Source organism: Myxine glutinosa, chromosome 3 (assembly GCF_964187855.1).
Source record: "Myxine glutinosa chromosome 3, kmMyxGlut1.1, whole genome shotgun sequence".
In the NCBI taxonomy this organism is placed as follows: domain Eukaryota; kingdom Metazoa; phylum Chordata; class Myxini; order Myxiniformes; family Myxinidae; genus Myxine; species Myxine glutinosa.
In genome coordinates, this window is record NC_136263.1 from 172,448,203 (window position 1) to 172,461,430 (window position 13,228).

Below are 13,228 nucleotides of genomic sequence, written 5' to 3' on the forward strand. Positions count from 1 at the left end.
TTCAAAAACTTTGAGCTGCCAAGTTCCTCCTTAAAATACAGATCTCCTAGACAAGCAATAATGAACAAAATGCACAGCCAATAATCAAAAGTCCGTTTTTTTTGTTGACCAGAAATTATTTATAATTACTTGTTACACCCTCTGTTGTCTTTCTAGAATCTCGATTTTCAGCACGTGCATCAAGGTAGGAAAGGAAAGTCGTGATTATGAGTAATGGTCGTTTGTTTTTTTTGTATACAAGATCGAGGGTTGTGTAAGAGCTAGCGCATTAAACACATTTCATCGTAAGAGCTAGCACATTAAACACATAAAACAATAAAGGGAGGGTGAGACAAGATGGGGAGAGAGAGAGGGAAGCACACAAGCACAACAGTAGAAAACAGGGACATCGGGAGATCTGGGGATAAGGAGAGGGCTGGGGAGGGCGAAGGGGGAGGGAACGGGTACATTGTATAAAACAATTGACACTACTAGGAATTTCAGGAACTAGGACGTGCCCGTACGTGGGTGCCCGTTCCTTGGTGCGGCCCGCGTGACCGTACTATATATATCTATCTATAATTCCAGCAATCTCTGTGTGTCTGTGTGTCTGTGTGTCTGTGTGTCTGTGACCGCTGTTTCTCGACAACCACGGGTCCGATATACTTGAAACTTGCCAGGTATATTGCTGGGGACCCGAGGATGTGCCTTTTCAAGGTTTGAAATTAATCGGACAAGTACTTACCGAGCTATGTCCAAAAAACGCTTCAACCAATCAGAGAGCAGCGAGCTATCACGTGTGCCGAACGTGGCGATCAGACTCTGCCTCGGACGGCACATTTGACAGCGTATTCATTTATTTCACGTTGGAAAACTATGTTGCCGTTAAACTATGTTTTAAAACGAATTCAAACTGCGATTAAATTAAAACGATTCATCCTAACTGCGATTTGCGAACTTCCGGACAGTGAAGACTTCACTTCCGGCAGCCAATCACAGAACGCTTTGTTGCGTAGGCGTGGCCGATGGCAGAGCGAGCGTGTGCGCCATTACGTGCCTTTTCAAGGTTTCATATTAATCGGAGGAGTAGTTACCGCGCTATGGCGATTTCTTTACCAAACTCCGCAAGCCGTTCGCTTTGGACCAAACCATTGCATGTAAATAGAGGGGGGGGATTGTCACCGGACTCGCAAGCCGTTCGCTTTGGACCAAACCATTGCATGTAAATAGAGGGGGGGGATTGTCACCGGACTCGCAAGCCGTTCGCTTTGGACCAAACCATTGCATGTAAATAGAGGGGGGGGGGATTGTCACCGTACTCGCAAGCCGTTCGCTTTGGACCAAACCATTTCATGTAAATAGAGGGGGGGGATTGTCACCGTACTCGCAAGCCGTTCGCTTTGGACCAAACCATTTCATGTAAATAGAGGGGGGGGGGGGGATATAATTTTAGATATATATATAGTACGGGCATTGGCAAGGAACGGGCACCCACGTACGGGCAATGCCCTAGTCTATCTATAATTCCAGTAATCTCTGTACGTTTGTACGTTTGTTTGTTTGTCTGTGACCGCTGTTTCTCGACAACTACCGGTCCGATATACTTGAAACTTGCCAGGTATATTGCTGGGGACCCGAGGATGTGCCTTTTCAAGGTTTTAAATTAATCGGACAAGTACTTACCGAGCTATGGCGATTTAGCCGTTCGCCGTTCGCTTTGGCTTTGCGAATGGACCAAACCATTCATGTAAATAGAGGGGGGGGGGGGGGTGTTCTGTGGTCGTTCGCTTTGGCTTTGCGAATGGACCAAACCATTCATGTAAATAGAGGGGGGGGTTCTGTGGTCGTTCGCTTTGGCTTTGCGAATGGACCAAACCATTCATGTAAATAGAGGGGGGGGTTCTGTGGTCGTTGCGAATGGACCAAACCATTCATGTAAATAGAGGGAGGGGGGTTCTGTGGTCGTTACTGCCACGTGGTTTCAAAGTTTTTTTTTGTTGTTGTGTTTGCACGCATGTTTTTTTGCACCCACGTACGGGCACGCCCTCGGATGTTTACACACACACACCCCTACACAAATTTTTTTTTTTTTTTTTTTTTGGCAAGGAACGGGCACCCACGTACGGGCACGTCCTAGCTTATATATAGTACGGGCATGCCCTAGTATCTAAAATTATATCCCCCCCCCCTCTATTTACATGAAATGGTTTGGTCCATTCGCAAAGCCAAAGCGAACGGCTTGCGAGTACGGTGACAATCCCCCCCCCCTCTATTTACATGAAATGGTTTGGTCCAAAGCGAACGGCTTGCAAGTACGGCGACAATCCCCCCCCCTCTATTTACATGAAATGGTTTGGTCCAAAGCGAACGGCTTGCGAGTACGGTGACAATCCCCCCCCCTCTATTTACATGAAATGGTTTGGTCCAAAGTGAACGGCTTGCGGAGTTTGGTAAAGAAATCGCCATAGCGTGCACAAACGCGCAGGAAAGCGAAAGAATCGCAAATTAGTTTTAATTAGTTTTAAAACATAGTTTAACGCCAACATAGCGGCAACATAGTTTGCCAACGTGAAATAAATGAATACGCTCTCAAATGTGCCGTCCGAGGCAGAGTCTGTTCGCCACGTTCAGCACACGTGATAACTCGCTGCTCTCTGATTGGTTGAATCGTTTTTTGGACATAGCTCGGTAACTACTTGTCCGATTAATATGAAACCTTGAAAAGGCACATCCTCGGGTCCCCAGCAATATACCTGGCAAGTTTCAAGTATATCGGACCCGTGGTTGTCGAGAAACAGCGGTCACAGACAGACACACAGAGATTACTGGCATTATAGATAGATGAAGTCAGAGTTTGAAAGAGGTGTATTTGGGGTGTATCAACAGGGGTAGAAAAGATCAAGGTTTTGGATGGGGAAGATAACAGATGGTGGTTGCCCAGAATATCGATGTATCCCACAAACAACTTGTGGCATGGATGTCCAAACCACAACATCAGTGAGGACACCAGCTTTGAATCATCTGACATTAATCTCTCTTCAATGACGACCACCACAACTTTGAGACAATCTTCGACTGCTATTTTTATCCTCCAAATCCACAGAAGAATCCGTCTGTTCATCCAATGAGAAGAGCCCACAGTACCATCAAGGCAGCCCTAGCTGCAAGCACCCTCAATTGCAGAAAGGTGACGGAAGGAAGGACGAGGTCAATACCACAAAGCCAGCACAAGGTTGTGGGGGACTGCAAGATCCTACCCTTGTACAAGGGTCACACCATGCCATCAATACTCGCCCCACTTTAAAGCAATTTAACCCTTTTAGGCTGCTTATTAAAACAGCCACTTGACTCACAGAAATCACATGATACGATGAAACTCAAATGGCTTATACATGCTGCAATGCACAAAACATACTTGCTTGTCGTTGCTGCATAAACAAAAGTCCAATGGAACTCATCTCACATACGACAATACAAACTAAAATTCGTTCAAATGCAGCCCCTCCATGAGCCTCACGCCCTGTAAAATTAAAATAATTTAATAAAAATTTAATTTTATGCATTACTCTTACAAGTAGAAGTCCTGGACAAATACGAACCACTTGAAAATTACAAGTCATTGTAAGATTATGGTGTGTGCTCTTACTTTGAGAAATAGTGCTCCCTCCATGGTTCCCGTTGAGGCGAAGCTCCAGCAGGACCCACATATGGCTTGATCCTTCACCGGGGTGACGGCACCTACACGAAATCCAGGCAGGGAAAATGTAAACAACCTCCATTTTTACAACAGCACCTTTCCACCAAAATTAGAGTTTTGACATTCCCATTTCATCGTCAAACTATCGGGACGATAATTGGGGTGGCATTGGAGGTTACAGGTCCCACTATCATTGACAACTTCGACATCTGGGCATCTTTTGTTTCACCATTAAAATCAGTTCTTCAACTGCAATATCCAATTCTTAAAATGATGCAAGCTTACCAACTCAATCCTGACGAGCTTATACATACTAGGGCATGCCCGTACTATATATATATCTAAAATTATATCCCCCCCCTCTATTTACATGAAATGGTTTGGTCCATTCGCAAAGCCAAAGCGAACGGCTTGCGAGTACGGTGACAATCCCCCCCCCCTCTATTTACATGAAATGGTTTGGTCCAAAGCGAACGGCTTGCGAGTACGGTGACAATCCCCCCCCTCTATTTACATGAAATGGTTTGGTCCAAAGCGAACGGCTTGCGGAGTTTGGTAAAGAAATCGCCATAGCGTGCACAAACGCGCAGGAAAGCGAAAGAATCGCAAATTAGTTTTCAAACATAGTTTAACGCCAACATAGTTTGCCAACGTGAAATAAATGAATACGCTCTCAAATGTGCCGTCCGAGGCAGAGTCTGTTCGCCACGTTCGGCACACGTGATAGCTCGCTGCTCTCTGATTGGTTGAATCGTTTTTTGGACATAGCTCGCTAACTACTTGTCCGATTAATATGAAACCTTGAAAAGGCACATCCTCGGGTCCCCAGCAATATACCTGGCAAGTTTCAAGTATATCGGACCCGTGGTTGTCGAGAAACAGCGGTCACAGACAGACACACAGAGATTACTGGCATTATAGATAGACTAGGACGTGCCCGTACGTGGGTGCCCGTTCCTTGGTGCGGCCCGCGTGACCGTACTATATATATATCTAAAATTATATCCCCCCCCCCTCTATTTACATGAAATGGTTTGGTCCATTCGCAAAGCCAAAGCGAACGGCTTGCGAGTACGGTGACAATCCCCCCCCTCTATTTACATGAAATGGTTTGGTCCAAAGCGAACGGCTTGCGAGTACGGTGACAATCCCCCCCCCCTCTATTTACATGAAATGGTTTGGTCCAAAGCGAACGGCTTGCGAGTACGGTGACAATCCCCCCCCTCTATTTACATGAAATGGTTTGGTCCAAAGCGAACGGCTTGCGGAGTTTGGTAAAGAAATCGCCATAGCGTGCACAAACGCGCAGGAAAGCGAAAGAATCGCAAATTAGTTTTAATTAGTTTTAAAACATAGTTTAACGCCAACATAGCGGCAACATAGTTTGCCAACGTGAAATAAATGAATACGCTCTCAAATGTGCCGTCCGAGGCAGAGTCTGTTCGCCACGTTCGGCACACGTGATAACTCGCTGCTCTGATTGGTTGAATCGTTTTTTGGACATAGCTCGGTAACTACTTGTCCGATTAATATGAAACCTTGAAAAGGCACATCCTCGGGTCCCCAGCAATATACCTGGCAAGTTTCAAGTATATCGGACCCGTGGTTGTCGAGAAACAGCGGTCACAGACAGACACAGAGATTACTGGCATTATAGATAGATTACGATATCGCAAAACTCATTCGTGCTTTGTAGAAGCATTGCCTCCAAAGCCTACCATAGAGGCGCCAATCAAGGTTCTCCGGCGGCTCAACACCCACGTACAACTCGGCTGGGAATGCGAGTCCACCATTTGGACCAGGGCTGGGTTTATGGCCAAGTAGGCTTTGGACCTCATTGAGAAAGTAGTCCGCGAGGTGGTTCATGCCCACACGAAATGAACTCTGGGCACGATTGGTCGAGTGAATAAACCTGTGGAGTGAAGGCCCACAAAGAAAGAGCAAGAGCAAAATCACTATAATCATCCAATATTGTGAACAGGTGTCTATTTTTACAAGGTGCCAATATAGTCATACCAGTGATAGACCCCAATCTCATCATTGGCCCAAGTTAGGGCAGGAATTTGGAATTTGTTCAAGGATGCCAGAGATAACTCACCGACTCAGTCAAAAAACACAATGGAATATTTCACGACCACCAGCAATCAATCATACCAGCAAGCGGGACCTCAGCTTAACATCCGTCCAAGACACTACGCACCAATTGACAAAATTCCCTAAATGTGAAACACCAACGATCCAACAGTACATACAGTAGTTGGGATGAAGAACAGAACCCAAATGAGACCAACTTGGAGGCAAGTACGATACCTCTGAACCATCTTGTCAGACACAATTTGAGTTAAGGCATTACAAATATGATAACCAATTCAAGCGCAAAATGGTTTCTCAAAATTCTCAAATTTTGTGCAAATTATGTGATAGAATGCAATACTATAACTATATTATAACAAAAAAGAAAAAAAAAAGAAAAAGGAGTGTCCGTCCGTCCCGAAAATAATCCCTCAGTTTTAAGGCTAGCCCCGCCAAACCTTCTGTGGAACGTTTTGGGGTCCCAGCGGATGTTGTAAGGTAGGTAGGAGCTTTCATAAATTCCTCAATAAAATTATGATTTTGAAATCAACTTGATACGAACCTGCTCCAAAATCCAGAAGTGAACAGACAACAATTGGCTGCTTTGATAATATCTCAATACAATCGTGATTTAACGCAGTATTTTGTTATAGTATCCTGCAACCATAATCAGAATGAAAATATATCGAGTTTAAATATGACGTGAGGGTTTCTACTTTCTAACCGTGACATTCGTGGATTCGCCATCGACTGGATATAGAACCATTCCGACTGGGTATGTTTTTATGTTTTTTTAAACCCAAGTCATTCACGAACCTGCTGTACACGTCTGACGTTCGACTGAAGGTGCCACAGGAATGTGGAATTTCTTGGTTCCTTGGTTTAGCATTCACCGTTTCCGCATTGTTTGTTTGCTTTTCGCTTCCCACCCGTGCATAGTAATAAATAAAACATCGTTTTGTTCACAACTATCTACACGAGTATCAAAGGTAGTGGACAAATTTGATAAGGGACACTCAAATTGTTATAAAGTTGACATCCTGTTATGAACATAATCGGCAAATAATTATACATGATGACAACTATTCATGTAAATTCAAGCACAAATGATCCACTAGTGTAGCAGCATAGCAAACCTGTTGTGCATTTTGTGATACAAGCACCAAATTTGGCACAAATGTACATTAATATGTTGCGAACATTTTCAGATATTGGGCCACTTGAAATTCCGTAATTTTTTTTTTCAAATTTTTTCAAATTTCGTAATTTCAAATTTTTCGGGTGACACCGTCACAATTTCGGTCTTCGAGGCCGGCCGATATAGTGGGGCGGCTTAGCCCAAATATTCAAAAGAATTGTGCATTTTGTGATACAAGCACCAAATTTGGCACAAATGTACATTAATATGTTGCGAACATTGTGTGGTCAGCAATGAAGACGAGAGTCTGAATTACATGTATGCAAAAGACCTTGTGAACCAGTGAAGCAAATACACGGGTAAGCATGAATTAAATCTAGGGCATGATATAATTTCCATGATGTTTACCTCTACACTCAATGGTGGAAGGAGGTAATGTTTTGATCCCAGCTTGTCTGTATGTCTGTTTGTCTGTTAGTCCACAAAATTCCAGACAAAGCTTGTAGTAGTGGTAGTTGTAGTGGTAGTGGTGATAACAGAAATTGTTATATAGAACTGAACTTATATTATTATTATATGCAGAAAATAACTTCATTTCTATATGCCCTGCAGTGGACAGGTTAATTGGTTTATGCACTGAAGGGGTCACCCTGGTGTGCACTGCTGTGTTCTGCCTCACTGAGTTGTTCAGGTATGATGTACTCAGCACAAGCTTCCGGTCGGCCCGGAGGTGGGGGTGCGGGGCCTGTCACGGAACGTCAAAACAAACGGCCTGCCGGGGCCGCCCAAAAGTCGGGCGTGAGGGGCGCGTCCACTAATGGAACGCCTCTCGCTTCCTAGATCGAGGGCCACGTGGTCAGGAGAACCTCGTCCCTTCCGGTCACACTTTGCCTATCGGCCGGCCTCGAAGACCGAAATTGTGACGGTGTCACCCGAAAAATTTGAAATTACGAAATTTGAAAAAATTTGAAAAAAAAAATTACGGAATTTCAAGTGGCCCAATATCTGAAAATGTTCGCAACATATTAATGTACATTTGTGCCAAATTTGGTGCTTGTTTCACAAAATGCACAATTCTTTTGAATATTTGGGCTAAGCCGCCCCACTACACTGTCCATGTACGGTCTATTTGCCAAAGTGACAAAACGCATGGGTTTGTCCGTTTTATGTTCCCGTCCAAACCAGTGGCTCATGATGTTTGGAACTCAGGTTCAAAACTACTATCGTAAACAGTCTATTTTCAACGAAGGATCGTGTAGAAGTACACCGTGAGTTACGTGCAAGTTCCTCCATGAGCATGGAATTAATGTTTGTTTTGGGGCTGTTGGTCTTTTGGAAGTTTTCTGTCACATCCCTTGCCATATCAACTTGACAAATAAGCCTACATCGATGTTGCACTGCCAAAATGTTTTGTTTTTAACACTTTCTTGTACATAGAGTCACGGCTCATGGAAGAACACAGAACGGATCAGGATGCAACTGAACAAAAGGAACAGCAGAAAGAAGGGGGACATGCAGACAACAGGGCTGATGGATAAAATAGATGGAGAAACGGACATCAATGGATGTGGGCAAGATGAAGGTTAGGGGAGAATGCTGGGTGGGGATGGACAAGATGGACACAGGACACTCAGGAAGGAAAAACTGGAAATGTGGAAGAAGGGAGTGGGGGATAGTTAAACAGGTGTAGAAAAGATCATGGTTTTGGATTGAAGATGTTTTTTAGATGGTGGTGAATAGCAGTCTTGAAAGACCTGACAGGAAGAATGAAATTGAAGAGAATGTGGAAGTTGGTTCCACAGGTCAGAAAAGGGTTAAAAAAAAAAAAAAATGAGTGGAGGTGAGCAGAGAGCCTGGTTTTTGGGAGTTTCACCAGAAAGGGGTTGCTAGTGGACTGCATGCACCCTGCAGAAACGGTGAGGGGCAAAACACGGAGAGGGCAGAGTGCAAGACAAGAGGTTAAATGTGGAATTGATATTTACAATAATACACGTTGAGTTCTGTATCTGCCAGTGGGTTCTTTTAAATGTTGGGAGTGCAGTTATTTGAAAAACCAAGAAAATGGGTTAAAACCTGCATAAAAGTGTTATCCCTGAAGAGGTTTTTTTTTTGTATACAAGATCGAGGCTCGTGAAAGAGCGAACATCAATCGCACAGAAAGACAAACCGACACAAAAACATATAACATCGGGAGTGGTAGACAAGATGGGGAGAGAGGGGGAAGGACACAAACACAACATTTGAGAGCAGGGACCGAGAGACATGGAGACATCGAGAGATCTGAGAGAGGGCGAGGGCTTTGGGGGGGCGGGGCATGGGAAGGGGGTGGGGTGTGGGAGAGGTATAAAACATATGGACATGGCCAGGACTTCCAGGAAAGAAGTTGGAATTTCAAACAAGGTGGATCTGGGGTGAATTAGCAGGGGTAGAAAAGATCAAGGTTTTGGATGGGGGAAGATAAGAGATGGTGGTGAACAGCTGTTTTAAAGACCTGGAGGGAGGAGTGGGATTGAAGGGAGTGAGGGAGTTTGTTCCAGAGGCGGGAGAAAAGAGGAATGAAAGAGTGAAGGTGAGCAGAGAGCCGAGATTTCGGCAGTTTAACCATCAGAGGCTTGCTGGCAGATCTTGTGCGACCTGTATGAATATTTGGGGGACAAAGCACAGAGAGAGCTGGGGGTGCAAGGCCGGAGAGGAGTCGGTAGAAGACAGAAAGACCACCTACCTGCCTGCGGTGAGTGAGTGAAAGGCCCTCAGAGATAGCTTCATCGCGGGAGATTCCAATAATTCTGAAAGCTTTGGTTTCAACAGCGTGAAGCCGAGCTAGGTGTGAGGCAGGAGCACCGGCCCATAGGGGAGAACAGTATTCCATTGAGCTGCGGATGAAAGCCTTGTATGTGGTGAGGAGCTCAGGTGTGCCGAGGAAGGACTTCGCACGACGGAGGATGCCCAGTCGGCGACTGGCTTTGGAGGCCAGCTTGGAAATGTGGTTTTCCCAAGAAAGATCATGGCAGATAGTGAGACCCAAAAGCTTGAGCGACAGAACTTCTTGGAGAGGATTGTTGAGAAAGTAGATGGGAGGGTTGTCCAGTCGATCTTTTCAGAGAGACATAGTAAGAGTGTGAGATTTGTCAGGATTGAAAGACATGTTCCACTTGTTTGACCAGTCTGTGATTTGGTTCCTTGCTCAGTCAAGAGGTGTTCTTCTTCCCCCAAAAAACTGTAGTTACTACGACATTCCCCGGCCAGGGACACTTCTGAAAGGGTATAACATGGGTCTCTACTAGGCCATGGTACGTACTGTGGAATTTCGCTTCTTTTGTGCATAAACACGAGGGATTACTTCATTCCTGCACAGTAATTTACACAAAATACTACTATTCGAATATTGTCATCCCCACAGCAAATATTTGCTCACCAAACCGAGAAAACAGGAACAATTACGATAAAAATACCTATCGTGAACTAGGCTGGTCACAACCCAGATTTAGCCATTCGGCAATATCGTAACAAAATTCCTACAAATCGATGACATAGTTTCCCGTAATTGACCAATTGTGAGCATCGCATCATTTTCGGGAAAGCAAGATGGCAGCGCTCATGTCACCAGACACGGAGCAGAACGCTGTCGAGTGTTTGGAGAAATTTTGAGTAATGCACGGCGTTCTTTCAGCAAAGACAAACTATTTCATTCACAAACTATTCCTGGAAACGGTTTTTATCACATTTGTGAATGAATGGAAGAAATGTGACTGCAAAGAAAGCGAAGTTGTAGCAGACACTGCGGCCAAACTCAGACTTGATGTTTACCAATTGAGCGTGTACTGCTGCTCGGGTTCATCAAGTTCCAGCAAGTGCTAATGTAGGCTACCATTACGACTGTTACAAGCGCTTCTGTGACATCAGTAAAGTGATGAGAAAGGAGAAATCTCATGCAAATAAAGCCAGCACCCAAGGTGGGTTTGTAAAGTCGTTTTGTTCAAAATAAAGTTCAAAATTTTGAAACAACACCAAATTAGATGCTTCTACCAAAAATTGTGAAGCCTTAACTCTACAAAGCTGTCTGACGTGCACAGACTTGATGGAGTGCCAGGTGGGTGTTGGGGAATACTGATGAGATGTCAATGGCTTTGAAAGATCACTTGCCATTGACTCAATGAGTAGAATGTCCAACTCAATACTCATTAAAAGGTGATATCCTTGCAAATGAAATCCTTTGCTATGGATCACATATAACATACACTCAAATGTGATGCAAATCTGAGGCGACTCACAGGCAAACAAACACCTCACCGTGTTCTGTCACTGTTTTCCATACCTAACGTTGTGTACAAATGCATCGTGGCGCTCCTCATTCTCACGTCCTGTATAGGTATGCCCGTGATGACGTTTGAAGTGATGGAACAAGCCATGCATATGTGGCGGTTTGTGCATCCTCAACAACTCAGCAACGGGATTGAGCAAAAGGTGATGTTCCACACCGGGCCCCGGGAAACCAACGCATTTCATTCCTGACATTAGTCACAGGGAAAGTGAAGGGAAGTGCAACAAAGTACAGGATGACCAAAAAAAAGTGCAAATCTTACGTCTAACAACTTCCTCCATACAAATGATATTCCCTTACATTTTGCAGGTGCGCAAAACGGAGTTTGTGTATAATCATCAGATTTTGATTTAGACAAAATAGCTCCAGTTTTTTTCAACATACAACTACATAAATATCGTTTTCAGTCAAAATCTACATGAGAACGAAATACTTCAAGAAGGCAAATCGTTAGATGAGACAAATCGTTAGGTTAGATGCTCAAGGACAACATTTGCCGAGGAAGGCCACAATCCATAAATGATCTCAAAACAGCAATAACTGACGAAATCCCTTCAATCACTCCAGCTGAATGTGTCAGAAGAATAAACAATTTTCCCATCGAATCAAAGTGTGCCTGTAGGGTAGAGGCCGATATCCGGAACATGCACCCAAAGCTCAATCAAATCAATGACATTAAAGATATCCATCTGAAACTTTCCAGTGATCATACATCTTGTGAAGCAAATGTGCAGCAATGGAGGTGTCAATTTACATAAAAACTAGAGCAAAGTCGATATCTCACCATTGCAAATCCTCATGCTTCCACCCTCAAGGACAGTTCAAAGATGGCAAAAGATTTCAGCAGGAATGACTATCAAATTTTGAGTTAAAAATTTTCCCAGTTTTCACAGCTGTGACTCCAAGTCCCCACCATTGAACTGCATACAAGACTGGAAATATGAGCGGTGCGAATTTGTCACCACCAAGCGGTCCCTCAGACACTCCGGTGCACCCAGTTACAATCTTGGGAGTCCCACTCATAGCAGATATATTTCGACTCGTGTGCTGTGAATCGTGTGACTTACCTCAACTAATTGGAACCTCTCATTTTACTGCTCTAGCTGTAAAATACCCAAATGTGTTACCATATCGATGTACCAATCCTTTTGAGAAACTAGTGGGCCTGTTGTACCAAATTTTCATTGGTCTTCACGGCCTTGTAGCATACCTGCCTGCCAAACGTGGGGTTTTTTTTTGGTCCTCTGGGTCTTTTTGGTCCTCTGGGTCTTTTTGGTCCTCTGGGTCTTTTGGGTTTCTCGCATAGCTTTGAGGCCTCTTTTGTTAGGCCCATGGTGTCTTGCTCTCTCACAGTTTTATTTCAACTCTAATTCGATATCTCATCTCATTTCATTTTTCACAGTCGCGAACATGGTTTTAGTCGGTTGCAAAAAAACAGGAAGGAAATTCGATGAAAGTTACCGTTTATTAATCCACTGGCTGAGGGGGTCCCCGTGTGCATGAGATGTGCCCTAAGTTACTCTTCATAATATTGAAGTAGACCATGACATATCAAAAACGTTTGGGTAGACTTTTGGTAACCCGGCAGTAACCGAGGAAATGACGTCATTAGCCACGCCCTTTGCCGCTCTATCGATACCAAAATTTAGGGGTAGGGGAAACATAAATCGCAATAACTTTGGAAGTATAAATCACAGAACTACAAAATACCCATTAAAATGTTTGTATTTAAGTACTCTATTACAATAATCATTATGCAAATTAATATGTTAATGAGGTCACCAGAGGTCAAAAGGTCACAAAACCCGGGTACAAGTGAAAATTTCACACTGCTCCAAAAAAATACCCACCAAGTTATGGATTTACTCACTTTTACATTTATGATGCATGGAACGTTTAGAATAGATGCTACCTATTATTTTGATATGCATTTGGGGCCTTTTAATGCCTAAGTTTATTACATAATATCAATTGAAAAATGTCATAAATTTAAAAGGTGGAATTTTTTCAAGTCCTTGGG

At 43.8% G+C, this 13,228-nt stretch overlaps 1 protein-coding gene across 2 annotated transcripts in view; it reads right to left on the reverse strand.

Moving 5' to 3' along the window:
* Nucleotides 1–13,228, reverse strand: part of LOC137423052 (digestive cysteine proteinase 2) — a 49,084-nt gene that overhangs the window by 14,481 nt on the left and 21,375 nt on the right. For both annotated transcript variants that reach the window (XM_068109827.2, XM_068109828.2), the window contains exons 6-8: nucleotides 11,203–11,395; nucleotides 5,395–5,588; nucleotides 3,626–3,717 (exon numbers count right to left, since the gene is read on the reverse strand). In XM_068109827.2, the coding sequence (XP_067965928.2) occupies nucleotides 3,626–3,717; nucleotides 5,395–5,588; nucleotides 11,203–11,395 (479 nt within the window). The remainder of the gene's footprint in view (nucleotides 1–3,625; nucleotides 3,718–5,394; nucleotides 5,589–11,202; nucleotides 11,396–13,228) is intronic.